This window comes from Heterocephalus glaber, unplaced genomic scaffold, assembly GCF_053883595.1.
Source record: "Heterocephalus glaber isolate CG9 unplaced genomic scaffold, H.glaber_assembly_v1.0 deba00001442, whole genome shotgun sequence".
Lineage (NCBI taxonomy): Eukaryota > Metazoa > Chordata > Mammalia > Rodentia > Bathyergidae > Heterocephalus > Heterocephalus glaber.
The window spans coordinates 49,380,798-49,408,411 of NW_028258296.1; the positions used below are offsets into that span (position 1 = coordinate 49,380,798).

At 37.1% G+C, this 27,614-nt stretch overlaps 2 protein-coding genes across 12 annotated transcripts in view; one reads left to right on the plus strand and one right to left on the minus strand.

The window, feature by feature from the left end:
• Positions 1–27,614, plus strand: part of Sycp1 (synaptonemal complex protein 1) — a 161,937-nt gene that overhangs the window by 65,302 nt on the left and 69,021 nt on the right. For all 11 annotated transcript variants that reach the window (XR_002397970.2, XR_002397969.2, XM_087213300.1 and 8 more), the window contains exons 17-20: positions 22,664–22,768; positions 23,667–23,770; positions 25,459–25,576; positions 26,356–26,426. Coding sequence is in view for 9 of the 11 variants with exons in the window: in XM_087213300.1 (XP_087069426.1) it covers positions 22,664–22,768; positions 23,667–23,770; positions 25,459–25,576; positions 26,356–26,426 (398 nt within the window). In the remaining 2 variants the exon portion in view is untranslated. The remainder of the gene's footprint in view (positions 1–22,663; positions 22,769–23,666; positions 23,771–25,458; positions 25,577–26,355; positions 26,427–27,614) is intronic.
• LOC106010099 (brain acid soluble protein 1 homolog) lies at positions 4,504–5,476 on the minus strand. Its single transcript, XM_087213295.1, is given in 2 exon segments — positions 4,504–4,969; positions 4,971–5,476. Coding segments are annotated over 2 exon segments (606 nt in total). The 3' UTR covers positions 4,504–4,869.

Sequence of the window (27,614 nt, forward strand, 5' to 3'; positions counted from 1 at the left end):
TTATCACAGTAGCTTTGTAGTATAGTTTCAAGTTGGGGTTGGTAATACCCCCTGCCATGTCTCCGTTGCCTAGAATTGCTTTTGCTATTCTGGGCCTCTTCTTGTTCCAAATGAATTTTTGAATTGTTTTCTCAAGGTCTGTGAAGTATGCTGCTGGAATTTCAATTGGGATTGCATTGAATCTATATAGCAATTTTGAAAGTATGGCCGTTTCACTATGTTGATCCTTCCTTCCCAGGAGCAAGGGATGTCTTTCCATTTTCTGATATCCTCTTCAATCTCTCTTCTCAGAGTGCTATAGTTTTCAGAGAAGAGGTCTTTAATTTATTTTGTTAGATTGATTCCTAGGTATTTCAGTTGTTGGATGCTATTGTGAAAGGAATTGTTTGCCCTATTTCCTATTCAGTGAGTCTGTTGTTCGTGTAGAGGAAAACTATTGATTTTTGTGTGTTGACTTTGTATCCAGCTACTTTACTGAATTTGGTTATTAAGTGTAGAAGAGTTTTGGTGGGATTCTTGGGGTCTTCTATATAGAGTATCATGTCATCTGCAAATAATGACAGTTTGACCTCTTCATTTTCTATCTTTATTCCTTTTCTTTCTTTCTCTTGTCTAATTGCTGTGGCTAATGTTTCCAAAGCTATATTGAACGAGAGTGGTAATAGTGGACATCCTTGTCTTGTTCCTGATTTTAGTGTGAAGGATTTCAGTTTTTGACCATTTAGTATGATATTGGCTGTTGGTTTTTCATAGATGGCTTCTATCAGTTTGAGGTAGAGACCACCTATTACAATTTTTTGTAGGGTTTTTATCATAAATGCATGTTGGATTTTGTCAAATGCGTTTTCTGCATCTATGGAGATAATCATATGGTTTTTGTCCTTGGCTCTATTGATATAGTGTATTACATTGATTGATTCGCGTATATTGAACCATCCCTGCATCCCTTGGATGAATCCCACTTGATCAGGGTGTATGATCTTCTTGATGATCTTCTGCATTTTGTTTGCCATTATCTTATTAAGGATTTTTGCATCTATGTTCATTAGTGAGATTGGCCTATAGTTCTCTTTTTCAGTTGGGTCTTTCTCTGCTTTGGGGATCAAGGTGATGCTTGCTTCCAGGAATGAATTTGGGAGAATTGCTTCCCTTTCAATTTCATTGAAGAGTTTAAACAGTAGTGGCAGCAGTTCCTCTCTAAATGTCTTGTAGAATTCAGCAGTGAAACCATCAGGGCCTGGGCTTTTCTTAGTTGATAAGTTTTTAATTACATTTTCAATTTCATTGATTGATACTGGGTTGTTTAGAATTTTTACATTTTCTTCGTTCAACTTTGGTAATTCATACTTATCTAGGAATCTGTCCATTTCATCTGTGTTTTCCATCTTGTTGGTGTATAGGTTCTGGAAGTAGGTATTGATGATCCTCTGGATATCTGCTGGGTCTGTTGTAATTTTACCCTTTTCATTCCTAATTGCAAGGATGTGAGCCTTTTCTTTCCTTTTTCTGATAAGGTTAGCTAAGGGTTTATCAATTTTGTTTATTCTTTTGAAGAACCAACTCTTGGCTCGTTGATTTTTTTTGTATCTTTCTCTCAGCCTCTATTGCATTGATTTCTGCTCTGAACTTTTATAATTTCCTCCCTTGGATGAACTTTGGGTCTGTTCTGCTCTTCTTTATCTAGAAGCTTGAGGTTCAGCATCAGGTTGTTTAATTGGGCTTGTTCTGTTTTCCTAATATGTGTATTCACTGCTATGAATTTCCCTCATAAGACTGCTTTCATTGTGTCCCATAGATTCCGATATGTTGTATTGTCATTGTCATTTAATTGAAGGAACTGTCTGATTTCTTCTTTAATTTCCTCTGTGACCCATTGGTTCTTCAGAAGTGTGTTGTTCAATTTCCACGTGTTTATGAAATTTTTTGAGTTTCTTTTGCTATGGATCTCCAATTTTATTGCACTATGGTCTGATAATATACAGGGGATAACTTCCAATTCCTTTGCACTTACTTAAACATGTTCTATGTGTGAGTATGTGGTCTATTTTTGAGAATGACCCATGTGCAGCTGAGAAGAATGTGTATTCTGATTTTGTGGGGTGGAAGACTCTGTAAACATCTGTTAAGTTCATTTGTTCAAGAGTTCGATTGAGTTCTAGTATTTCATTACTTATTTTTAGTCGAGTTGATCTATTTGTGACAGTGGGGTGTTGAGGTCCCCCACTACAATTGTATTAGTGCATATATGACTTTTCATGTCCGTTAGTATTTGTTTTATATAGTTGGGTGCACTAGTGTTTGGTGCATAGATATTTATGATTGTCATCTCTTCCTCTTGGATTGTTCCTTTTAGAAGGGTGTAGTGTCCTTCTTTGTCTCTCTTCATCAGTGTGGGTTTGAAATCCACTTGATCTGCAAAGAGGATAGCTACTCCTGCTTTTTTTCGGGTACCTGTCACATGGAGTATTGTTTTCCACCCTTTAACTTTCAGACTGTGAGTTTCTTTTTGAATTAAGTATGTTTCTTGTATGCAGCATATTGTTGAATCTTGCTTCTTGACCCATTCTGCCAGTCTATTTCTTTTGATTGGTGAATTGAGACCATTAACATTAATGGTTATAACTAATATGTATTGATTTATCATTGTCATGACTTTTTCTGTTTGTTGGATTCTCCCCCTTTACATTTAATTTCTTGTCTCGCCCAATGGATTCATTCTGCTGTGCTTCCTGGGGTTGTGATCCTCATTGTCTTTTCGTAGGATGTTGTGTATAATTTTTTGGAGTGCTGGTTTGGTATTCATGAATTTCCTAAGGTGCTCTTTGTCATGAAAGTATCTTATTTCTCCATCCATTTTGAAAGATAGTTTTGCAAGGTACATTAATCTGGGTTGGAGGCTGTTTTTCTTTAAGGCTTGGAATACATCACTCCAACCTCTTTTTGCCTTGAGGGTTTGTATGGAGAAGTCTGCTGTGATTCTGATGGACCTTCCTTTGTATGTGATTTGTTTCTTTTCTCTAACTGCTTGTAGAATTTTGTTCTTCTGTTGGGTTTGTGCCATCTTAACAATTATATGCCTGTGTGTAGATTTGTTTTTTGATCAATGCCAGTTGGAGTCCTATGTGCCTCACTTTTCTGGATGCCAAGTTCTTCTCCCCTGCTTGGGAAGTTTTCTGCCATCACTTCTATGAACAGTTTTTTTTATGTCATCTGCACTCTCTCCTGTTTCTTCATTGACTCCAGTCAGTCTTACGGTATTCTTCTTCACATCATCTAGTAGCTGCTGGCTTGATTTCTTGTGCTCCCTTACAATTTTGAAGCAATTTTTCTTTTCCTGGTGACTAATTGCAGTCTTATCTTCTATACCTGAAATTCTGTCCTCATATTGGCTTATTCTGCTGGGTAGATTTTCAGTGGAGTTTTTAATCTCCTGGAAATCTGTTTGTATCTTTTTTATGTATTCCATTTGTTTCCTATGTTGGTATTCTATCATGTTCCTTAGCTCGTCTCTAGATTTATTCCTCATGTCTTGCATTGTGAGCACAACCTCTGCTGTTATCTGAGAAATAATTTCTGATTTCATTTTTTCCAGATCCTCTTTTGTTGCCAGTTCAGGGAGTCTAGGTGGTTGAATATCAGATTGTTCCATGTCATTTCCCTTTGGGGTTGCTGTAGGTGATCTGGAAGTCTGGTTTTGAGACTTGTTTACGTGTCTTCTTATTTCAACGGTGTGTGTGTGTGTGGGGGGGGGATGTGTGTGTGCTGCTGTCGCCCATGGGGCTCATCTCTTCTGTGCTCTGACCGGTAGTATGGCAGCCTGGAAGCCTTCTGCACTGGGAGCGATGTTATGGTAGCCCGGAAGCCACCTGCACTGGGAGCGATACTGTGGTAGCCCGGAAGCCACCTCCTCTGCACGCAGAGTGGTGGTACGGTGGCCCCTTATTTGATTTCTTGATGCTTGCCATTCTTTCTGAAGTAAGATGGACTTTTACTGTTGTTTTAATTTGCATTTTTCTAGTGGCCAGAGTTGTTGAAATTTTTTTTTCTTTTTTAATTGTTTTACTTCATTACTGTTGCACCATTTATACAATTACATATAATTTCAATGCATCCATTGTACATTTTTTTGTATTTTTAATTTAATTTATTTTTTCCATTTTCCAATCAGTGGTATGTTGGTGTCTGTAACACAGAATGAAGAGAAAGTGAACTGCAATGAATGCAGACTTTTTGTTTTTTCATTTCCACTGACCAATAAACAGAGCTACAGGTGCACCCAACCACGGACATGCATTAACTCATTACGAGAAATCTAGGTAGGCTAAGTATGATGAGAGAATGCTCATTTACTCCCAGAAATATCTGGAGAGGAGGAATGGAGGGCTGGCATTGAAACACATGTGGACAGGCTAAGTGGGCTCTGTCGGAAAGTTGGCATTCATCCACAACATTAAAAAAATATCAAAATAAACGCTGTAAATTAAAAAGGAGAACACAGAAAATAGTGCTTTCATAAAGACCTTGATGGCCTCAGTGCAGGTGCCTGAGCAGGATGGAGGGCTCGTGCAGGGCGCGGGGTTGGGCCACTCATCTCACTGATTTTCCAAAGCCAGGGCTGGTGGTCCAGGTGACTGAAGGTATATTAGATATTTCCCCACAAAAATACTATTTGGATTCTCCCACTCCCTCCCTCCCTCCCTCCCTTGATGGGTCAGCATCCTTTTTATTCCCCCCTTGGGTGATACACATCCTTACTTCCGATTGGAAACCAGTTAGTATAGGAGATAGAAGGAGAAGGAGAGAGAGAAGGAGAGGGAGAGAGAGGGAGAGAGAGATTGATTTTCAGTGGTGTTTTCCCACGCTGTCCCGTTACTCTTTCATTGCTAAGGTTTGATCCGAGTTGGCTGCGGGGACCTCGGCAGGCCTGGGCTCCTCTGCTGGGACCTTCGCTGTGGAACTGGGCGCTGCGGGGGGGCTCCTTGCAGGAGGGGACAGCCTCGGCGCTGCTGGGTTTTGAGTCTGAAGCCGGGGCCTCGTCACTTTTCGTCTCCTGGGCGGCGGGAGCCTCAGTCTTTTTGGGTTCCCCTTCTTCTTGGCCCTCGGACACGCCTGCCTCTGTCGCCTTGGGGGCCTTGCCTCCCGCAGCGGGCCCAGGCTCGGCGGGCTCCTGCTGGGCTGCTGCGGTCCCAGGCTCTGTGTGCCCCTCCGCGGCGCCCTCGCTGCTCTTCTCAGGCTCAGCCTTGGGGGCTTCCTCCTTGGGCCCCGCCGCCGTGGCCTCGGCCTTGCCCTCGGCGTTCTTCTCGGAGTCCTTGTCTTTGTCCTGGGACTCTGCACTGCCGGCTGCCGCCGCGGGGGGTGCGCTCTCCTTCGGGGTCCCCTCCTCCTTGGCGCCCGCGCCCTCGGCCTTCTTGTCCTTGTCCTTGGCTTTGTTGTCATTCACATTGTAGGCCTTCTTCTTGCTGAGCTTGCCTCCCATGCTGGCGATCTGAAATCCCAAAGAACTTCCTTTGGTTTTTAAGAAGCCCTGTGCCTATGATCCCCATGGGCATACCTGCTTCCCCAGGTGACAGCACGTTAAAAAGTAACAACACCTTTACATTCCTGTACAGCTTCAGTTTCAGTTTTGCTACAGTATGGGAAGAGGTAATGACCCGAAATGGGGATGATACTGGCTGTGTGTGAGACCACAGCTCAGCTGGGCTGTCAGTAGATACAATGTAACCTGTTGAAATTTTGTTATGTTTATTGGCTATTTGTACTTCTGAGAAGTATCTATCATTTCACTTGCCCGTTTCTTGATTGGTTCTTTTATTTGGGTGGTCTAATATTTTGAGTTCTTTATATTTTCTAGGTATTAGTCCTCTGAGGAATACCTGGCAAAATTTTTTTCCCATTCTCTAGGTTAGTTCATTCTACTAAGGGATCCCTTGCTGTGCCCAAGGTTTTTTGAGTGATATAATTACATTTGTTGATTCTTGTTATTTCTTGTGGAATTGGTGTTCTGTTCACAAAGTCCTTCCCTACACCTATGACTTCAAGTATTTTATGTATTTTACTTTTCAGTAAGTCATTTTTTTGTATTTCAATGTTTAGATTTTTGATCCATTTTGATTTTAATTTAGTACACGGTGAGAGATATGGGTACAGCTTCACATGGGTCCAGTTTCAATCTTCTGCAAATAGCTAATTTTTTGAGCACCATTTGTCTTTTAATGTATGTTCTTGGCCCCTTTGTTGAAGTTCAAATAGCTGGTTATATCTTGGGATATTTCTGTATCATCTATTCTGTTCCGTTGATCCACATGTCCGTTTTTGTGCCAATACCATGCTGTTTTTATCATTGTTGATTTGTAGTATAACTTGAAGTCAGGTATTATGATGTCTCCTGCTTTGCTCTTGTTGCCCAGGATTGCTTTTGTTATTCTAACTTGTTACATATAAATTTTAAGATTGTTTTTTCTAGTACTGTGTGGAATGCTGTTGGTATTTGGATTGGGACTGCATTGAATCTACATATGTTTTGGGAACACTGCCATTTTGACAATAGTGGTTCTCCTTATACAGGAGCAGGGGACATATTTCAATTTTCTGATGTCTTCAGTCTCCTTTTTCAGAGTACTGTAGTTTTCTTTAGAGATCTTTCACTTTCTTGGTTAGATTAATTCCTAGGTTTTTAATTTTTCTTGTTGCTATTGTGAATGGTATTGCTTTTCTAATTTCTTTCTTATTGCATTCAGTACTGGTATAGATGAACGCTGCTGATTTTTGTGTGTCGATTTTGTATCCTGTTGCATTGCTGAAATAGCTATTAATTCTAAGAGTTTTTTAGATGAATTCATTGGGCCTTCTATGTAGAACATCATGTCATCTGCAAATGATAATTTGACTTCTTTTCTACATGTATGTTTCCCTTTTATTTCTTCTTTTGCTTGATCACTTGGGGGAATGTTTTGAGTACTATGCTGTTCAGAGGTGGTGATAGGAGGTGTCTTTGTCTTGTCCCTGATTTTAGAGTGAAAGATTTCTGGTTTTCCCCTTTAATATGATGTCCACTGCTTTGTCATAAATATCTTTTATCAGATTCAGGTAAGATTCTTCTATACCTACTTTCTTTAAAGTTTTTTTTTTTTTTTTAAGCCCTATTACATCTTTTGGAGCAAAATTTTTTTTTTAAAATTGTTTTATTGGTACATTGTAGGTATACAACACAATTACATTTCTCATTGGGAATTGTACCTTTACATGATGCATCTTGGTTCTTATTTTTTCCCCATTCCTAGCCCTCCCTTCATCCCCTCCACCCTTCGCTATTTACAAAGACTTTATTTCCATTTCTCATCATTTTTCCTTTCCCTTCTTTCCTTTCCCATGCCCCTCCCACTACCCCTACCCCTTTGGACCTTTGCTTCCTATTTTTGCATTATCGATTATTCATTCTAATCATTGGTACATTTTAGGTATACAGTATAATGACATTCATCGTTGGAAATTTGCACCTTTACATATTCTCTCTTGGTTCTTATTTTTCACCCTTGCCCAGCCCTCCCTTCAACCCCTCCAGTCCTCCCTATTTACAAAGATTTTGTTCCTATTTTTCCATTTTCTCATATTAATCCCATTCCCTTCTATCCTTTCCCCAGCCCTCCCACTTCCTTCCCCTTTGCCCCTTTTCTTCCTATTTCACATTACCTATTATACATTTAGTCCTTATTTACAATTTCAGTTTCTCACACCAGAGAAACTATTCGCTGTTTATACATGTGTGTCCTGTTTATTTCACTTAAGAGTATTGCCTCAATGTGCATCCACTTAGCTATACATCTTTCTAGTTTCTCATTTTTTATGGCTGAGTAGTACTCCATTTTATAAAAAGACCACATTTTCTTTATCCAGTCTCCAGTTGATGGGCATTTGGGCTGTTTCCAAGTTTTAGCTATTACAGACTGTGCTGCTATGAACATGGGCGCACATATATCACTGTGGTGTGATTCTTTTAATTCTTTGGGGAAGATCCCCAGCAGTGGAATAGCGGAGTCAAATGGGACTTCCAGTCCTAGTTCTTTGAGGTATCTTCATACTGATTTCCACAGTGGTTGCATCAATCTACACTCCCACCAGCAGTGGAGCAGGGTTCCTCTTTCCCCACAGGCCCCCCCCCCCCCCGACCGACTCCAGTATTTGTTATTGGTTGATTTCATGATAGCAGCCATTCTTTCTGGAGTGAAGTGGAATCTCAGCGTTGTTTTCATTTGCATCTCTTGAATGACCAGTGATGTTGAACATTTTTTCATGTATTTATTTGCTATTTCTACTTCTTTGAGAAATGTCTGTTCATTTCAGATGCCCATTTTTGGATTGGGTCTTTAAATTTGGGAGGTCTTATCTTTCTAAGTTCTTTATAGATTCGAGATAGTAGACCTTTGTCTGAGGAAGAGCAGGTGAAGATTTTTTCCCACATTGTGGATTGTCTCTTCACACTGCTGGTGGTTTCTCTTGCTGTGCAGAAGCCTTTTAATAAGAAGAGATCCCACTTGTTGATTGTTTGTGCTATTTCAGGGCAACTGAGGTTTTGTTCACAAAATCTTTTCCTCACCAATGTCTTCAAGGGTTCTACCTAACCTCTGTTCCAACTGGTTCAGAGTTTCTATTTTAATATTTAGATCTTTAATCCATTTTGATTTTAGTTTAGTGCATGGTGAGAGATACAGGTCTAGTTTTAATCTGTGGCAAGTTGAAACCCAGTTTTTCCAGCACCATTTATTAAAGAGGCTGTCTTTCCTCCAGTGAGGGTGTTTGGCTCCTTTGTCGAAGATGAGATGGCTGAGTGTGTCTGGTGTTGTTTCTGCATCTTCTAATCTGTTCCACTGGTCCTCAAGTCTGTTTCTTTGCCAGTACCATGCTGTTTTTATCACAGTAGCTTTGTAGTATAGTTGCAGGTTGGGGATTGTGATACCCCCTGCCATGTCTCTGTTACCTAGAATTGCTTTTGCTATTCTGGGTCTTTTCTTGTTCCAAATGAATTTTTGGATTGTTTTCTCAAGGTCCATGAAGTATGATACTGGGATCTCAATTGGAATTGCATTAAATCTATATAGCAGTTTTGGAAGTATGGCCATTTTCACTATATTAATCCTCCCTGAGCAGGAGCAGGGGATGTCTGTCCATTTTCTGATATCTGCCGCAGACCAGCTGCAGTCGATGCAGGGTAGGAAGGGGAGAGGTCTCGGGCCGGTGAGTGAGAAAAGAACCTTCGCAAGCAATGTGCAGGTTCCCTCTGAGAAGTCTCAGGGTCTGATTTATTTTTATATCTTTAAGCAATGGCTAGGAGGCATTGGGCGGAACATATTTACATTTTAGGTTGCCTTAGCAATTTCTATAGAAATAAAGGTTATTTTTTACTAAACAAAGTATATTTTTCCTAAGCTGATTCATTTCATTGAACATCATGAATACATTTAAAAATTACAATTGTCCCCTTATTTACCCACACCTAAACAGAACAGAAAGTAACTTAATCAAAATCTTTATATCAGCGGGGATACAAGCAAGATTTAGTTCATTAAATGTCAAACTTGTGGTCACCAGCTGGCCCTTGAGAAACTGCACAATGGTTAATATAGTTTGCTATTAGCTCTCTATTTTTTCTATGCCTCTATTCATCTTGCTTAAATGTTATTTGGGTTCATGGTCCATGAGCAGGAAATGTTTGCAGTACTTTGAGAAAAACTGAGTAACTTGCCTCCTTAGTGTATTTATCTGTCTTAACTTTCTTTCTATTTCCCATTTCCCACTGTGTCTTACATCTAAAATCTGTCCTTTCAATCTCTTTATAAGACCCCTTTAGTAAAAGAAAGTCATCAATAGAAGAAAGGAGTTATAGTAGCAGGAAAACAGAGGGAGTTTTAGGAGAGGTTTCTTTAGAAGTGGGTGTGACAATAGAACTGAGAGAAACAGGAATTTGGGACTTTTGAGCCAGATCAGATTTCAATACAACATTGCCAATTTGCCTCATGGAGAATATGTTGTTAGTCACAAATATAATGATTCCTGTGACCAGAGTAACAATTGTAAACATTAGAGCAAGAAAAAATAAAACATGAGGGTAGGATGTGTTCCACCCTCCTTTTCCCCCAGCTGGAACTTTGTCAAGCAGCATTGGAGGTCGGTCGGGATTCGCCAGATATCATCTTCAATCTCTCTTTTCAGAGTGCCATAGTTTTCAGAGAAGAGGTCTTTGATTCCTTTCGTTAGGATGATTCCTAGGTATTTCAGTTTTTTGGATGCTATTGTGAAAGGAATTATTTGCCCTATTTCTCACTCAGTGAGTCTGTCATTGGTGTAGAGGAAAGCTATTGATTTTTGTGTGTTGACCTTGTAACCAGCTACTTGACTGAATTTGGTTATTAAGTCTAGAAGACTTTTGGTGGAGTTCTTGGGGTCTTCTATATAGAGTATCATGTCATCTGCAAATAATGACAATTTGACTTCTTCCTTTCCTATCTTTATTCCTTTTATTTCTTTCCCTTGTCTAATTGCCATGGCTAATGTTTCCAGAACTATATTGAGCAAGAGTGGTGATAGTGGACATCCTTGTCTTGTTCCTGATTTTAGTGTGAAGGATTTCAGTTTTTGACCATTTAGTATGATATTGGCTGTTGGTTTTTCATAGATGGCTTCCATCAGTTTGAGATAGAGACCATCTATTCCAATTTTTTGTAGGGTTTTTATCATAAATGCATGTTGGATTTTGTCAAATGCTTTTTCTGCATCTATGGAGATAATCATGTTTTTTGTCCTTGGCTCTGTTGACATAGTGTATTACATTGATTGATTTGTGTATACTGAACCATCCCTGCATCCCTGGGATGAATCCCACTTGATCAGGGTGTATGATCTTCTTGATGATCTTCTGCATTCTGTTTGCCATTATCTTATTAAGGATTTTTGCATCTATGTTCATTAGTGAGATTGGCCTATAGTTCTCCTTTTCAGTTGGCACTTTCTCTGCTTTGAGGATCAAGGAGATGCTTGCTTCCAGGAATGAATTTGGGAGTATTGCTTCCCTTTCAATTTCACTGAAGAGTTTAAACAGTAGTGGTAGCAGTTCCTCTCTAAATGTCTTGTAGAATTCAGCAGTGAAGCCATCAGGGCCTGGGCTTTTCTTAGTTGATAAGTTTTTAATTACATTTTCAATTTCATTGGTTGATATTGGGTTGTGCAGAATTTTAAGATCTTCTTCGTTCAACTTTGGTAATTCATAAGTATCTAGGAATCTGTCCATTTCTTCTGTGTTGTCCATCTTATTGCCGTATAGGTTTTGGAAGTAGGTATTGATGATCTTCTGTATTTCTGCTGGGTCTGTTGTAGTTTCACCCTTTTCATTCCTAATTGCATGGATTTGGGCCTTTTCTTTCCTTTTTCTGACAAGGTTGGCTAAGGGTTTGCCAATTTTGTTGATTCTTTCGAAGAACCAACTCTTGGTTTCATTGATTGTTTTGTATCATTCTCTTAGTCTCCATTGCATTGATTTCTCCTCTGATCTTTATAATTTCCTCCCTTGTATGAGCTCTGGGGTTGTCCTGTTCTTCTTTTTCTAGAAGCTTGAGGTTCAGCATCAGGTTGTTTAATTGGGCTTGTTCTGTTTTCCTAATATGCGTATTCACTGCTATGAATTTCCCTCATAAGACAGCTTTCATTGTGTCCCATAGATTCCGGTATGTTGTATTGTCATTGTCATTTAATTGAAGGAACTGTCTGCTTTCTTCTTCAATTTCCTCTGTGACCCATTTGTTATTCAGAAGTGGGTTGTTCAATTTCCACATGTTCATGAAAGTTTTTGAGTTTCTTTTGCTATGGATCTCCAATTTCATTGCACTATGATCTGATAATATACAGGGGATAACTTCAATTCGTTTGCACTTTCTTAAACATGTTCTGTGTGCGAGAATGTGGTCTATTTTGGAGAATGACCCATGTGCAGCTGAATGTGTATTCTGATTATGTGGGGTGGAAAACTCTGTAAATATCTATTAAGTTCATTTGTTCAAGAGTTCTATTGAGTTTCATAAGTATTTCATTACTTATTTTTAGTCGAGTTGATCTGTCTATTTGTGACAGTGGGGTGTTGAGGTCCCCCACTACAGTTGTATTAGTGCATATATGACTTTTCATGTCTGTTAGTATTTGTTTTATATAGTTGGGCACACTAGTGTTTGGTGCATGGATATTTATGATTGTCATCTCTCCCTCTTGGATTCTTCCCTTTACAAGGATGTAGTGTCCTTCTTCATCCCTCTTAATCAGTGTTGGTTTGAAATCTACTTGATCTTCAAAGAGGATAGCTACTCCTGCTTTTTTTCAGGTTCCTGTTGCATGCAGTATTGTTTTCCACCCTTTAACTTTCAGTCTATGAGTTTCCTTTTGAATTGTGTTTCTTGTATGCAGCATATTGTTGGATTTTGCTTCTTGACCCACTCTGCCAGTCTATTTCTTTTGATTGGTGAATCGAGACCATTAACATTGATGGTTATAAGTGAAACGTATTGACTTGTCATTGCCATGACTTTTTCTTTTTGTTGGGTTCTCCCCCTTTACATTTAATTTCTTGTCATGCCAGATGGGTTCATTCTGCTTTGCTTCCTGGGGTTGTGATCCTCAATGTCTGTTCCTAGAATATTGTGTAAAATTCTTTGGAGTGGTAGTTTGGTATTCACTAAGTTCCTAAGGTGCTCTTTTGTCATGAAAGTATCTTATTTCTCCATCCATTTTGAAAGATAGTTTTTCAGGGCACATCAGTCTGGGTTGGAGGCTGTTCTTTTTTAGGGCTTAGAATATGTTACTCCAAGCTATTCTTGCCTTGATGGTTTGTGTTGAGAAGTCTGCTGTGATTCTGATGGGCTTTCTTTTGTAAGTGATTTGTTTCTTTTCTCTGACTGCTTGTAGAACTTTGTTCTTCTGTTGTGTTTCTGGAATCTTAACAATTATATGCCTATGTGTAGATTTTTTTTATCAAGGCTATTTGGAGTCCTATATGCCTCACTTATCTGTATGTCAAGTTCTTTTCCCCTGCTTGGGAAGTTTTCTGCCATTATTTCTGTGAAGAGATTTTTTTATGTCATCTGCACTGTCTCCTGTTTCTTCATTGACTCCAATCAGTCTTATGTTATTCTTCTTTGCATCATCTAACAGCTGCTGGATTGATTTCTCATGTTCCCTTATAATTTTGAAGCAATTTTTCTTTTCCTGGTCAGTAATTGCAGTCTTATCTTCTATATCTGAAATTCTGTCCTCACATTGGCTCATTCTGCTGTGTAGACTTTCAATGGAGTTTTTCATGTCCTGGAAATCTATTTGCATCTGTTTTATGGATTCCATTTGTTTCTTATGTTGGGATTCCATCATGTTCCTCAGCTCCTCTCTAGATTTATTAATCATGTCTTGCACTAGGGGCATAATTTCTCCTGTTATCTGAGAAATTATTTCTGATTTCATTTTTTCCAGATCCCCTTTTGTTGCCAGGTCAGTGTGTCCAGGTGGTTGAGTATCAGAGTGTTCCATCTCATTTCCCTTTGGGGTTGCTGTAGGTGATCTGGAGGTCTGGTTTTGAGACTTATTTACATGTTTTCTCATTTCAACTGGTGGCGGGGGGGTGCTCTTGGCGCCTTCATGGATTACCTCCTCTGAGCTGGTAGAGGTGGGACAGGGGCCGGGAGCAGTGTTAGGGATGGTGGCCCAAAAGCCTTTTCCTGTGGGCTTGGAGCAGCGGGAGGGATGGTGGCTGCGAAGCCCCTTCCTCTGGTCCAGGAGCAGTGGGATGGTGGCTCAGAAGCCCCTACCTCTGGGCTGGGAGTGGTGGGAGGGATGGTGGCCCGGAAGCCCCTTCCTCTGGGCTAGGAGTGGTGGGACAGAAGGTGGCCCAAAAGCCCTTTCCTCTTGGCTAGGAGCAGTGGGAGGGAAGGTGGCTGGGAAGCCCCTTCCTCTGGACCAGGAGCAGCGGGATGGTGGCTCAAGCCCCTCCCTCTGGGCCAGGAGTAGTGGGATTCAGTACCATGCTCTGGTGGTCCGGTGTCCTCTGCGTCTCTGGAGCGTAGAACCAGGTGGCTGTACAGAGAAGCGGGGATGGGGGGGGCTGTGTGTGTGTGTGTGTGTGTGTGTGTGTGTGTCCAGTGGACACCCGGGGCGCGGGCTGATTCTGCGTGTTCCGCGGGACTCGGGACCTTGGTAGGGTGTCCACAGACCTGCCTGTCTGCAGCAGGCTGATTTGGCGTCTTCTGCACCTCTTTAAAGTTTTTATCATGAAAGAATGTTTGGATTTTGTCAAAAGGCTTTTATGCATCTATTAATATGATTGTGTTTTGGTCTTTGCTTCTATGTGGCACATTACATTTATTGATTTTGCATATATTTATTGAACGATCCTTGCAACTCTTGGATTAAACTTACTTGGTCATGATGAATGATCCTTCTGCTGATACGTTGTATTCTATTTGACAATATCTTATTGAGGATTTTTACATCTGTTTTCATTAAGGAGACTGGCCTGCAGCTTTCTTTTTTGGTTGGATCTTTGTCTAGTTTGGGGGTCAGAGTGATGCTGGCTTCCAGAAATGCTTTTGGAAGCGTCCTTCTCTTCAGTTTTATTAATGAGTTTGAGGAATATTGGTGATATATCATCCTTATAGGTTTTATACAATTCAGTAGTGAACCCGTCAGGTTCTAGACTTTATTAAATTGGTAGGGTTTTAAAAATTACTGCCTCAATTTCATTGCTTGTTTTTAGGTTGTTCAATATTTTTGTCTTTTGGGTTTAGTTTTGGAAATTCATTAAAGTTTCAAAATCTATCTATTTCTTCAAGATTTTCCAATTTGTTAGAATACAGTTTTTCATAGTAACTCTTCTGGAGTTTGATCATGTCTCTTGTGATTTCACCATTTTTATTTCTAATTGCATCGATGTGAGTCTTTTCTCTTTCTTATGGTAAATTTGGCTATTTATTTTGTTTAATCCTTCAAAGAACCACCTTTTCAATTCATTCTTTGTATTTTTTTCTTTTTTTAATCTGAGTTTCATTAATTTTTGCTCTGATCTTTATGAATTATCTCTTTAGTTTCCATTTGTGCTTGGATTGTTGTTTGTCAAGTATCTCGAGGTTCCTCAGGTCATTTAAGCTTGCTCTGTTTTCTTAATGAGGGCATTGTTAACAATGACCTTCCCTCCTAGGACTGGTTTCATTGTGTCCCATAAAGTCCAGTATATTGTATAGGTGTTGTCATTAGGTTCCAGAAATTGTTTAATTTCTTCTGTGACCAATTGGGTATTCAGTTTAGTTTCCAAGTGCTTCTGAATTTTCTGTGGTTGATTTCTGTTTTCATTGCAGTGTGATCTGACCGTAAAAATGGGGTGATTTAGATTTTTTTAATATAAATTTAGGCAGGCTTTGTTGACTAGTATGTGATCTTTTTGAAGATGGTTTTATGTGCTGCAAAGAAGAATATATAATCTGTTGTAATAGGGTAGAACACTTTGTTGATATCTATTATATCCATATGTTCAAGGGTGTGGTTTACCAATCACATTTTGTTTAGTTGATCTATCTCTTTGCAAAAGTAGGGTATTGAGATCATCCACTAAGATTGTGTTAGTATTTATTAGATCTTTTATGTCCAGTAGTATTGTTTTATGAAGATAAGTGCTCCAATATTTGATGCATATACATTTATCAGCATCATCTCTTCCTGTTGGATTATTCCTTTAACTAGTATGTAATGACTTTCTTTGTCTCTTTTGATCAATTTTAGCTTGAAGTTTACTTTGAGATTAGAATTGCTACCCCTGCTTGTTTTCAGCATCCTGGTACATGAAATATTGTTTTCAGTCCTTTGATTTTTACTCTACGGATATCTTTTCAGATTAGATGAGTTTGTGGAATGTCATAGACTATTTGGTTTCTTTTGACCCAGTCTGCCAACCTATGTCTTTTAATTAGAGAGTTGAGAGTTATTAGAGAGGTGTTGATTAATTCCTAAATTGTAGTCTTTTTCTGTGTTGACTACTTTTTCTTTTCCTATTTTTTCCCTCATTTATCTATTCCCAGGGCTTGACATATTCATTCCACCTGAATTTTTGGCTTTGTTGGTTTCATTGTTTCTTGAGTGTTTTCTGGAGTGCTTGTTTAGTATTCATAAATCTCTTGTTTTTTTTCATGAAGTGTTCTTATTTCTCCATTTATTTTGAAGCACAGTTTTGCTGGATATGTTAATCTAGATTGGAAGTTGTTTGCTTTTAGGGTTTGAAATACTTCACTCCAAGCTCTAACAGCCCTTAAAGTTTGTGTTGATCTGTCTGCTGTAATTTCTAATGGGTTTACCTTTATATGTGATTTTTTGTTTTTTCCTGACTACTTTTAAAATACTGGTTTTTTTTTGTTGTTGTTGTTGCTGGACATTTGGCATTTTAATGATGATGTGTCTTGGGAAGCCTTTTTTCCATCATGGTTGGTGTTCTTTAAGCTTCATTTATGTGTAAATTGACCTCTTTTCTTATATTTTGTCACATTTTGATTTCTATAAGAAAATTAATTACTCCATGTGAGTTATTTTCTAGTATCAAACTTCAGTAGCCTTATGTTGGTCTCTTAGTGTCATCAAGTACCTTTTAGATAAATATTTCTTTTTTTTTTTTTTTTTTTTTTGCGGTACCAGGGATTGAACTCAGGACCTTGTGCTTGTGAGGCAGGCGTGGTTGGTGCCACTGAGCTAAATCCCCAGCTCTTGTTTTCTTTTTTGATGTTCCTCTGAGTACTTCATCAAAATTTACTATTTTGTAAATTCTATCTTCATGTTATCATTTCTGAAATTTATGAATACTGTATGGCTTTTTATACCTGAAATGTCTGTCTGATACATTTTTGTTGATTCTGTATCTTCAGAAAATTTGTCATGCATGTTTTGAACCATTTTGGTCAGCTCTTCTAATTTTTTTGTTCTCCTCAAATCTATATTGACTGTTTTGTGTGATTCATAAATTTTTGGGTCATATCCTCTTTGAATTTGCCAAATTCCTTTAGCTCTTCTTTAAACAATTCATATAGCTCCACTAACCTGCTTTCCTTGTTTTCCTTTCCATTTGTGGCCCTGCTTCTTGCCTTAGGAGAGTTAGGGGACTTTGGGGCATCTTTGGTTTCCTATTTTCCCATAATCCTCTGTGTATATATAGTTTTTGTTTCTCACTTTCCCCCCTTTTTTTTTGTGCTTAGGGTTGAGGTCCAATGGAATGAGGAGAGGTTGTAATTAATATAAAGATCCTTTTAGTAAGATACTGCCTTCCTGTGATGTATGTGTTCATATCTTTATTTGTTCAGAGACAGTATTTACCCCATTCAGCTATGTAAGTAATTAGTACTCTGTCACTGTGGTTGTTTTTTTTTTTTTGGTACCAGGGATCGAATTATCCCTGTGTTTTGAGGAATGATTTACTTTCAGTTACAACAGCATAAGCAGATCTGATCATACATCTCCTATATGTGATAAACCTTGCATGTACACTTTCACCCTTATCAATACTCTTTGTAGCCTATATCAGTTGTTATTAACAGTTATCATATGATGTAGCAGGAGAAACAGATGGGAGAGATTAAGAGATGGGTAAAAAGGCATGTAATTCTGTAGGAAGGAAGGTAGATGGGGGAGTAGTGATAGGGAAAAATATATGGGGTCAGTTTCTGTTGGAGGACTTTTTAGTTGGATGGAAAGGTTAGTGTTGGAGGTTTTTAAGAAGATATTTTTGGAGGCAAGGGTAATATGTAGGAGGAGGAAGGTATACTTGAGGATTAAAGAAAGCTATGAAACTATTGGAACCTGTTAATAAATTTGTGCACCTGTAATGTGAAAAGAAGCAAGGCAAGGCAAGGCAGGGCAGGGCTAAGTAAGATAAAGAAGAGCAAAGGGAATAGAATGGAGAGGATAAGAGGAGATAGGTGAGAGAGAAGATAGAATATGGCAAGCTAAAAACTTGAGAGGAGGCATTTATAAAATGGTAGAAACAAGTAAATAACAGTATTGCTATAGGAGCTTGTGTTGAAAAAACTAGATAGGGAGATGAGATGAGGGAGAGAGCATAGACACCAACATTGTTGAAGCAAGCAAAAGAAAAAACCCCCGAAACATTATACAGAAAATATCTAATGGGAACTCAATTCAAATGCTCCAAGAAGAAAATGTACATGCAATTCATGTATGAGTGCTTTGCTAAAAAGCTCGGGTGTTCCCTTCATGCCTTGACTGCAGCCATACCAGCATCACCTTTCTTTTCCACTCCAAAGCTCAAAAACCATATAGTGGTGTAATCTGTGAGCAGGTTCACTAGCAGGCCAGGAATCATGGAGCTGGGAATTCTTATAGTTCTTATAATTCTTACAGTTCCATGTCCAGCATCTGAGGCAATCTGAGCCAAGTTGTTAATTCCAAAGGGCTTGGGTGGTTCCGTCCCTGCGTCACTGCCAGTGGTTGTAGCTCCCATGGCTTCTCTCTTGGGCCGGTTCTGCTCTCTCCTTGCAATTTTTCTCAGATGATCCACATTCTGGCTTCTCCAAACTTCTAGGGTTTCCACTGTACCTTTGGCTTCACACTCCCAGCTTCATACACAGCCCTTTCAGGGGTGGATTGCTTGGCCTCCTAGGCTTTCTTCTGAAATCTTGGAGGAAGCTTTCCTGACCTCACAACTCTTACATTTTACATGCACCTAAAACCAGCAACACTGAGATGGCACCAAGGTCTGCTGCCAGTTGGACCAGTAGCCAGGCTTCCTTCTTTCTTTGCTGTAGGGGTCCAGTGCCTGGATCACTGAGAAGTCTGAACCCAATCCTGAAGAACAAATTCTCTAGGCTGCCACTATTCTGGAACATGGTGCTCTGGGGCTTTCTTCTCAAAGCAATGTCTTTTACCTTTGCAACTCTGAGGGTTCAAAGGCTGGAGTCCTGCTGGTTCTTATTTTGTCCTCAGGTCATCTTTTCTGTTGTCTTCTGAAATACTTAGATTTATTTTGCTAGTCTTCTCAGTGACCAATTTCTCCTCTGTTCCATCTTTGCAGGCTGCAGCTTTCTGGCCAAACTCAGAATGTTTTGGATAATTCTGCTGGGCTCTTTGCTCTTGATTCTCAACGTAAATCTGGCTAAAAGCCCCCAACAGTAGCCATGTCACAGCCTCAACATTATACTGCCTTGAAATTTCTTCTAGAAGATCAGTTAGTTCACCACTCTTAGTCTCAGGCAAAGTCTCTGGATACAAACAACCGACAGAAAACTTTCTGCCGAGGCATAACACACATGTTCTGGAGTCTAACAGGCAATCCAGTCCTTCTTTCCAGCAGACACCTCCTGAGCATGGTTTTTACTGGCAACATTTCTATCACTATTCTGGTCTTCTGAGCTCTGACCAGAATCTCCCATCAAGTACAGCCTCAGGCATTCCAGGGCTGCTTTTTCACCCAGTATCTCCAAAACCTTCCAAACTCTTCCCATAAGCCAGTTCTAAAGGCTCCTGAACCACAAGGTCAGGTACAGTCCGAGTAACAACCTGCTGCTCTGATACCAAAATCTGTCTTTGTCACTTTTCTTATTGCTGAGACAAAATACCCAACACACAAAGGAGGAAAGGTTTATTTTATCTCATGGTTTGTAGAGGTTTCAGTCCATGATCGACTGGCTCAAAGTCAGGGTGACATCCAGAGGGTCATTGCAGAGGAGAAATAATCCACAGCAAGCAGGCAGGCAAGGGTACATTAGCCCACTTTCTGTCCCTTATATTTTATAGAGGCTACCTGCCCTCGGGCGTGTGTAACACTCATCCTTAATCCTATCCAGAACTATACCAGACCAATCAGTGAACTGATTCAGTAATCACACACCCTTGATCTCAGCACCACACACTATAGATCCAGCCACCTCTGAAAAGCCCGCCCCTATGACTGCATGAGGTTTTTAGGGGAACTCTATAGACACAAGCCATAACAGTATGTAACCAGAGGAAGTGAAATCATTATGTTAACGAGACATCTGCATTCCCCTGTTAATTATAGCACTATTCCCACTAGCCAAGAAATTTAAACAACCTAAGTGTCCAACTTATGAATGGATGAAGAAATTGAGATGCATATACACAACAAAATGCTATTTAACCATACAAAATAATGAAATCCTGTCATTTGTAGCAATGTGGTTGGATCCTGAGATCATTATATTAAATGAAAGAAGCCAGAAACAGAAAGACAAATACTAGGTGACCTCACTCATATGTGGAATCTAAAAAGTTGATCACATAGAAGTCAAGAATAAAATGATAATAGTACTAGAGGCTAGCAAGAGTATTGAGGATAGGGTGGGGAAAGGTTGGTCAGTGGGGATAAATTAGAGTTTAATGAGAGAAGTGCTGGTGTACACAGTATACTGACAATAAAGTAATGTACTGTACATTTCAAAAACTAGAAAGTAATTTTTAAACTGTTTATCATCTTTATGGTGATAATTGCTTGAGGAGATAGATATGTTTAACTTGATTTAAACATCACACAATGTATACATACAATAAGACATCACATGGTACTCTATTAGTATGTATAATTTTGTTTTCAGTTTGTTTTCTTTTGAGACAGGGTCTCACTGTGTAGTTCAGGCTGGCTTCAAAGTCACTGTATAGGACAGGGTGACCTTCACCTTCCACTTATCCTCCTGCCTCAAATTTTTGTTAAGTATCTTTTAAGAGTAAATTTAAATTTAGAAAATGTTTCATCTCAGTTTTTATGAACAGTGAGTGCTTCGAATATTTCTGAGCCTTTGTACTGCATTGCTTTTGAATTTGTATTATGAATGTTTATGAGCTGGTTTTGTTGTGGCAGTGTGGGATGTATACATGCTCTTTGGAATATGCAGCTACCGGGATTGTAAACTCTCAGCTCTAGTAATGAATTAAAGAGGCAGAGTTTAAAATAAGGAAGTCAGTTTATTTGGAAAAGGATGAAAAAAAAGATACACAGCTACTCTGGGGGAGTAGAAGATATTAAAAATGAATACCCAAGAATTTTTGCACTCAGCTTTTATTTAGTACTGGTGATTTCACCCATCCCACATGTTGGCACCTGGAAATTGTCACATCTGATTGGCTCTCTGGCCATCTTTAATCTTAACCTGAGCACCTCTGTCTACATTCTTTCTGGCCATTTGATTCCTTCCTGCCCTTTTGTGATGGATAAATGTGTCTGTGGGAGCCTCATAGAAGGGCATCTTAAAGTTAGAAATTAAGTAAAGGGGACATGTATGTTATCTGGTTCAGGTATAGTGATTTTAAAGTGAGACTATACTTATAAATATATATGTATAGATGTGTCTTTTATATATTAAATAAGAGTCCTTAGGTGGCTATCCCTTATCTCCTTTGGTTTTTATCAGAGGTGGGTGGGGGTAGTTTCCCTAGGCTTTTATATTTCTGGCTTCCTCCTTGCTTTAACTCTGATAAATTGTGTTACCTGGCACCTCTGTCAGTCTAGTTTAGTTTCGTTCTCATTTGTCTTTCTAATTGCTCTGCCTGTAAAGGCAGAATTCGCTTTTAGTATGATTCCCCCTAAATTTTTAATAAAGCCTATCTAGTCCCTGCATAAAAGCTGCCCTTGCCTATAGTTTTATATTTGTTTAGGGTTCATACATAGAATCATCAGATTGCTTTCTCTGGTTCTCTGTTCTGTGTGATTTATCCTTTATATTCTGGAGCCTGGTAATGGTTCCCACAGTTCCTTTCCCTGGTTCCTTCAGCAAGAAAGATGGTAGGGTTTCCTCTGGGCTGGGACCGGTAGAACGGCAGCCTGGAAGCCTCTTCCTCTGGGCTGGGAGCAGTGGAAGGGCAGCCTGGAAGCCCCTACCTCTGGGCTGGGGGCGGTGGAATGGCTGGTGGGGTTTCTATTATGGTTTTATGTGCTGTACCATACTGCTGAGCAGTGGCGTTCCACTATTGTTAGAAAGTGGCCCAAAACTGAGAAAATTGCTTCTCTTCCACTTTTGCTAGTTATTTTTAATTAGCTAGTTATTTAAAAAAACTCTTTTAGAGTTTTTCAGTGCTATATGTGCCTGTTTTGTCTAAAATTTATTGTGGTTATCAGTGGGAGATTTGGTCTGAGACATAATGAAACCTGGAAGATTATTCCTGTCTTTTGATCTATAAAATGGAGATACTAACATCTGTTGGAAATAAGCCCCCAGACTGAAATTGTTGGTGTCAGAAATGATACACTCAGATATATAACCCTAGTATACTATACTATATGAAAACCAGAAATCTCCCATGCTGAGGGAATGGAGTAATTCAAAATCATTTCACAGGAAGAATAATAGAGATTTTAGAATATTTAGGAGAAAACTTAGTGGATTTTAAAATTATGTATGATTTTAAAATTAAAATTCTAAAAAAATAATAAAATAAAAATTCTATGCCCCTTGTTTCACACATATCTCCATTAAATCCTTTGTCATCATCTGATGGCTCTGAGTTTACTTAATAATGACTTAATTTCTCTTTTTAAAGAATTTTAGCCGAAGAGAAGCTCTTAATTCTTTCCATAGCTCTAGGCAGTTTAATGGTTTGTTAATATTTTTCATGATTTGTTAATATTTTTAAATAGGCAGAAAACCAAAAGCTTTTAGATGAAAAGAAACAAGTTGAGAAGATTACTGAAGAGTTAAAAGGAAAAGAACAAGAACTAACTGGTCTTTTACAAACCAGAGAGGTTTGTTTAAGGATTTTTTTGTTTCAAATATATGTTAATTGAATATAGATTTACAAGATAAATATGGTATAGCTATTTGCTTTGTGAAAGAGTTCTTCACAAACTTCTTTTTAAAAGTATTGCATTCTTATATTTAAAATGCTGATGATCAGTTTGAAATATGTACACCTAGGAGATCTTCATACTATAGTATGGGAGAGAAAGATCAACATTTAAGATACGAGCCTATGCATAATTCTTTGGTTTGTAACAATTACACTCTTTATGTCTTGAATATTTCCAACTTGTATATTTGAAATTTAGCCTTTATTAAATTAGGTTCTTGGTTTATAATACTTTTCATTAGTGCTCATATTATAGTTTTGGAATTTGTCTATTTTAATGTATGTTTCTAGTCCATAACAGAATTACAACTGTCTTTTTATAATAGAACATCTTTTATAATAACATCTTTTTTTAAAATCATACCTGGTTTCATTAATTAACATATTTATTAATGATATGACTTTTAAATTGAAATTACCTCATAAAGTGAAGTTGGTAAAAAGTATTTTATACTTTATACAGTTTTTCTGGTTCAGAATATCAAGTATAATTTACTTATACAGTATTGTATTTTCCTATTGTTCTTCTTTTTTTTTTTTTTTTCCATACCAGGGATCAAACTTAGGACCTTGTGCTTGAGAGGCAGGTGTGGTACCACTGAGCTAAACCCCCAGCCTTGTTTATCGTTTTTAAATTAAAATGATTATCATGTTAAATCTACTTTCATTTAAAATAAATAGACTAAAGTAGGCCAGATTGTTGCCAAGTACATTACTTAATTACTTAGAGTGATTATATCTTTTAAATGAAAAAAATTGGAAAAATACTTGACATATTTATATTTTTTTTCCAGAAAGAAATACATGATTTGGAAATACAATTAACTGCCATTACAACAAGTGAACAGCATTATTCAAAACAGCTTAAAGATATGAAAACTGAGCTTGAAAAAGAGAAGTATGTTTTTCATGTAGCTATACATAGTTTATCCAAGTACTAAGTTTTCTGGTAATAAATAATATTACTAAATTACATTGAATATTTGTGTGAATGAATTTGAAATTACATTTTATTCCTAATTGAAGATCAGAATAATTTACCAGTTTCATTGCTAAAGGAAATATATATCGACAGAATAGTACATATAACAAAGGTTAAATAACTTTGAAGATAAGTATACAGTCATCCCTTGATATCCAATGGGGATGGGATCTAGGAACCCTGAGGATACCAAAACCTGTGATGTTCAAGTTCCTTATATCAAATGGGATAGTATCTGTATATAACCTGTGCATATACTCTGATATGCTTTAAATAATCTCTTGGATCTAATAACTAATACACTGAAAGTACTACGAGTCATTTATTGTTCAGGAAATAATGACAAAAAATCTGTATGTTCAGTACAGATGCAATTTTTTTCCTGAGCATTTCCAGTCTGTTGTTGGTTGACCCGATGGATATAGAACCCATGAATACAGAGGGCTAACTGTATTACTTTTATGAAGGTATTTGGTTTCCCATAAAAATATTTATTTACATTTTTAAGTATTTTTTTGATAAATTATTTCAAAGGTTTGTATTAATAAAATGTCAAAATACAAATTTATTTCTTACATTGTCCAAATAATTATTTAATTGAATGATTTCAGTTAGTAAGTTTAGTTTGGAAATAAAGTATGGGCAATAATTATTACATTATTACTTAGAAGTAAATTCCAGTAGCCAGGTTGGTAGTGAGCATAATTTTTTCTCTTTTGGTTGACTCTCAACTTTAGATAAAAATGAGAAGTGAACAGTTTACAGCTTTTCTGTTCCCTTTTAGCTGCCATTCCCTTCTTCTTGTACCATGTCAACAGTGCTTTTTTAGGATATCTGAGTAAATACATCTTTACTAATCAAAATCTCTTTTAGTGACTGAAGTGGTTTGTCATTCACACTTTAGTATAAATTTGTTTTCCCTGATATATTTACTTTTTTCAATGTCATTTTTTAGTGAAGAACTTTATTCTTCTTTGATGAATTAACAGTATTATTAAGTAAGAAGAGATAATAGGTGTTCCTGGAATCATTCAGTAATGTCTTCATTAAAGGCATTAAGTGCCTTGCTTTCATTAAAATTGATCCTATCTATGGCCAATAACAGTAACCTCACTTGCAACGTAGAACATTGGAAACTTTGTAGGAGTAGTTTAGTGTTGTGCACAATTAGAGCTAGTTTTATTTTCATGAAAATATTTTAATTAAAAATAGTTATACCTCATGTCCTACTCTAATAAAATTATTGGAAGTTTGAAACAATTTTTGAGACAGACTATTGGAGACAAAATTATGTGAAAAAAACATACTTTAGAATCTGTGCAAAAGTGTTGGGGAATGAGAGTATGGGGAATATGCAAGGAAATAGATTTTATAACATTTTGACAATGTTGAAAATTTTTAAACATGTACAAAATAGAGGAATAATGTAATAATCCAGGATGAATCTGTCACACTGCTTCAGAATGTATTAGCTAATGGCCAGTCTTATTTTATTCATAACCCTACCCTTTCTTCCTTTCTCCTAAGATTATTTTGAATTAAATTTCATATGGTATCATATGATTTCATATATAAACACTTTGCTATGACTTTTTAAAAAATAGGCTTAGAAATACTGAATTAACTGTAAATTGCAACAAGCTGTCACTGGAGAACAAAGAACTGGCACAAGAAGCAAGTGGTATGGCCTTGGAACTCAAAAAACAGCAAGACGATATTAATGTAAGTTGAAAAAGTAGCAGTGACAGTTTTCTTACCTGTAAAATTAGGGGGTTTTAAATGAATTGATAATGTCAAAAGATTTTATCAGCTTTAAAAACTCTGAATATTTTAGAGCTGATACTTGGTTTTAGAAGAAAAATGTGTGTATTAAGTTTAGCTGATGTTAATGGGTAATAGAATATTGAGGCTACTTGGATAAATTTAACTTTAAACATTAAAATTTTTATAAAGTATTTAACCAATAAGTATATTAAGTCATAGAAGACTCTGGAGGATATAATGATGAATAAAATGTCATTTCTCTTCAAGAACTTTTCACTTAACAGAAAAACAACAAATATTCAGATAACTTAAAATAGTTTATATATGTTTTGTCCATGAGGCAAGATGTTTTCAGAGCTCACAGGATCACTTCTGCCTTAATGGAAGGGAAGGCATCAGAGAGAATACAGCACTGATTTTAGCCTTAAAAGATGAATTATGAGATCAGTAGGTAACAGAGAGTGGAAAGTATTCCTTGAAGCCAGAACACTATGAACAAAGGATACAAGGCTCAAAGTATCATTCAGAAATAAAGCATGTTTTGTTAGCTGCTATACAGAGATTGTAAAGAGAATAGTTAATGTAAGGCTGGAAAAGTAGTGTGGAGCTCTGCAAATTAAATAGTCCATTCTGATTCTTTACATATAAATACATTTTGTGCTAGCAGGTCAGTTTTAAATGTTAACTTCAATTTTACTTTCATTTAAGCAAAATAAATAAAACTGTTCTCTCTTTAGGATAGCAAAAAGCAAGAAGAAAGAATGTTGAAACAAATAGAAAATCTGGAAGAAACAGAAATACATTTAAGGTAAGACTACTGAGTTGGTCTTTTCTGTCTGGCGGAAGATTTTAATATTCTTTTAACTTGTTATGATTTAGATTAAACTTATGTTGAACATTATATAAACAATTAAGCTTAAATTACTGTTTTGAAATCCTGCTTACAAATAAAATGTCTTTTTATATACTGAGTGTTGGAACAGTGAAATTAAATGAAAATTAATTTTAAACCATTATAAATCTTCTAATTCTTTAATATTTAGTTTAGAAAGTAACTAGTCATATTCTAGAAAATTTAGAAATATTTTCAGTTATTTCTAATCAATCACATAAAATTTTATTTATACCCACTCCATATTTTAAAGAATGTTTGGTGATTGATTGTAATTATTGATATGTAATTTTATATGTGGCTTTCCATGTGATATTGTTTTACTCCTTATTCATGTTTGTAGGTGTTTTCAAATCATCTATTTTAATACCAATATACTTAAATGATAGTCAGCCAAGTAGACATAATATTAACTTATTATTTACATTTTTCAACTTTTCTCTATCATAAATAATACTGAAGCCAACATCTTGGCACATACAGATATTTTCCTTATTTTGAATTTGGTAGAATACAGTTCAAGCAGTAGAATTTATTAGGTCATAGAACTAATGATTTCCATGACTTGATAATCAAATATTTTCCAATAGGTTTTATCAATTGTAAATGATGAAATACAGTTAATATTTCATTAAAGTGTAGGTTCCACATGTTTTTGTTATTGACTATTATTACTAATTTATCAACAATGTAATAAAAAACTCATGGTTCTTATGATTTGTAATTTATATTTTTTGGATAAACTTAAAAAATTTTCAATTTTGCTTATTAGAATTTCTTTTTTGAATTTATTTTTTCAATACCAGGGATTCAACTCAGGACCTTGCACTTGTGAAGCATGCATGGCACCACTGAGCTAAATCCCTGGCCCTAGAATTTCTTCTTTTAAAAATTGTCTGCTTATTTCTTTTGTTCATTAATGTTTTGAGACCTTTATTGTTTTACTGACTTATTTAAGGACTGAAAATTTTGATCCTTTGTTTTATTTATAGCATATATTTTCTCTAACCTATTGTTTTTCCTTAACTTTGGGGAATCCTTTATTATATAGGATGGTTTTTTATTCCCTTTTGTCTTAAATTTGATTGCCTTATAAAAAAATCT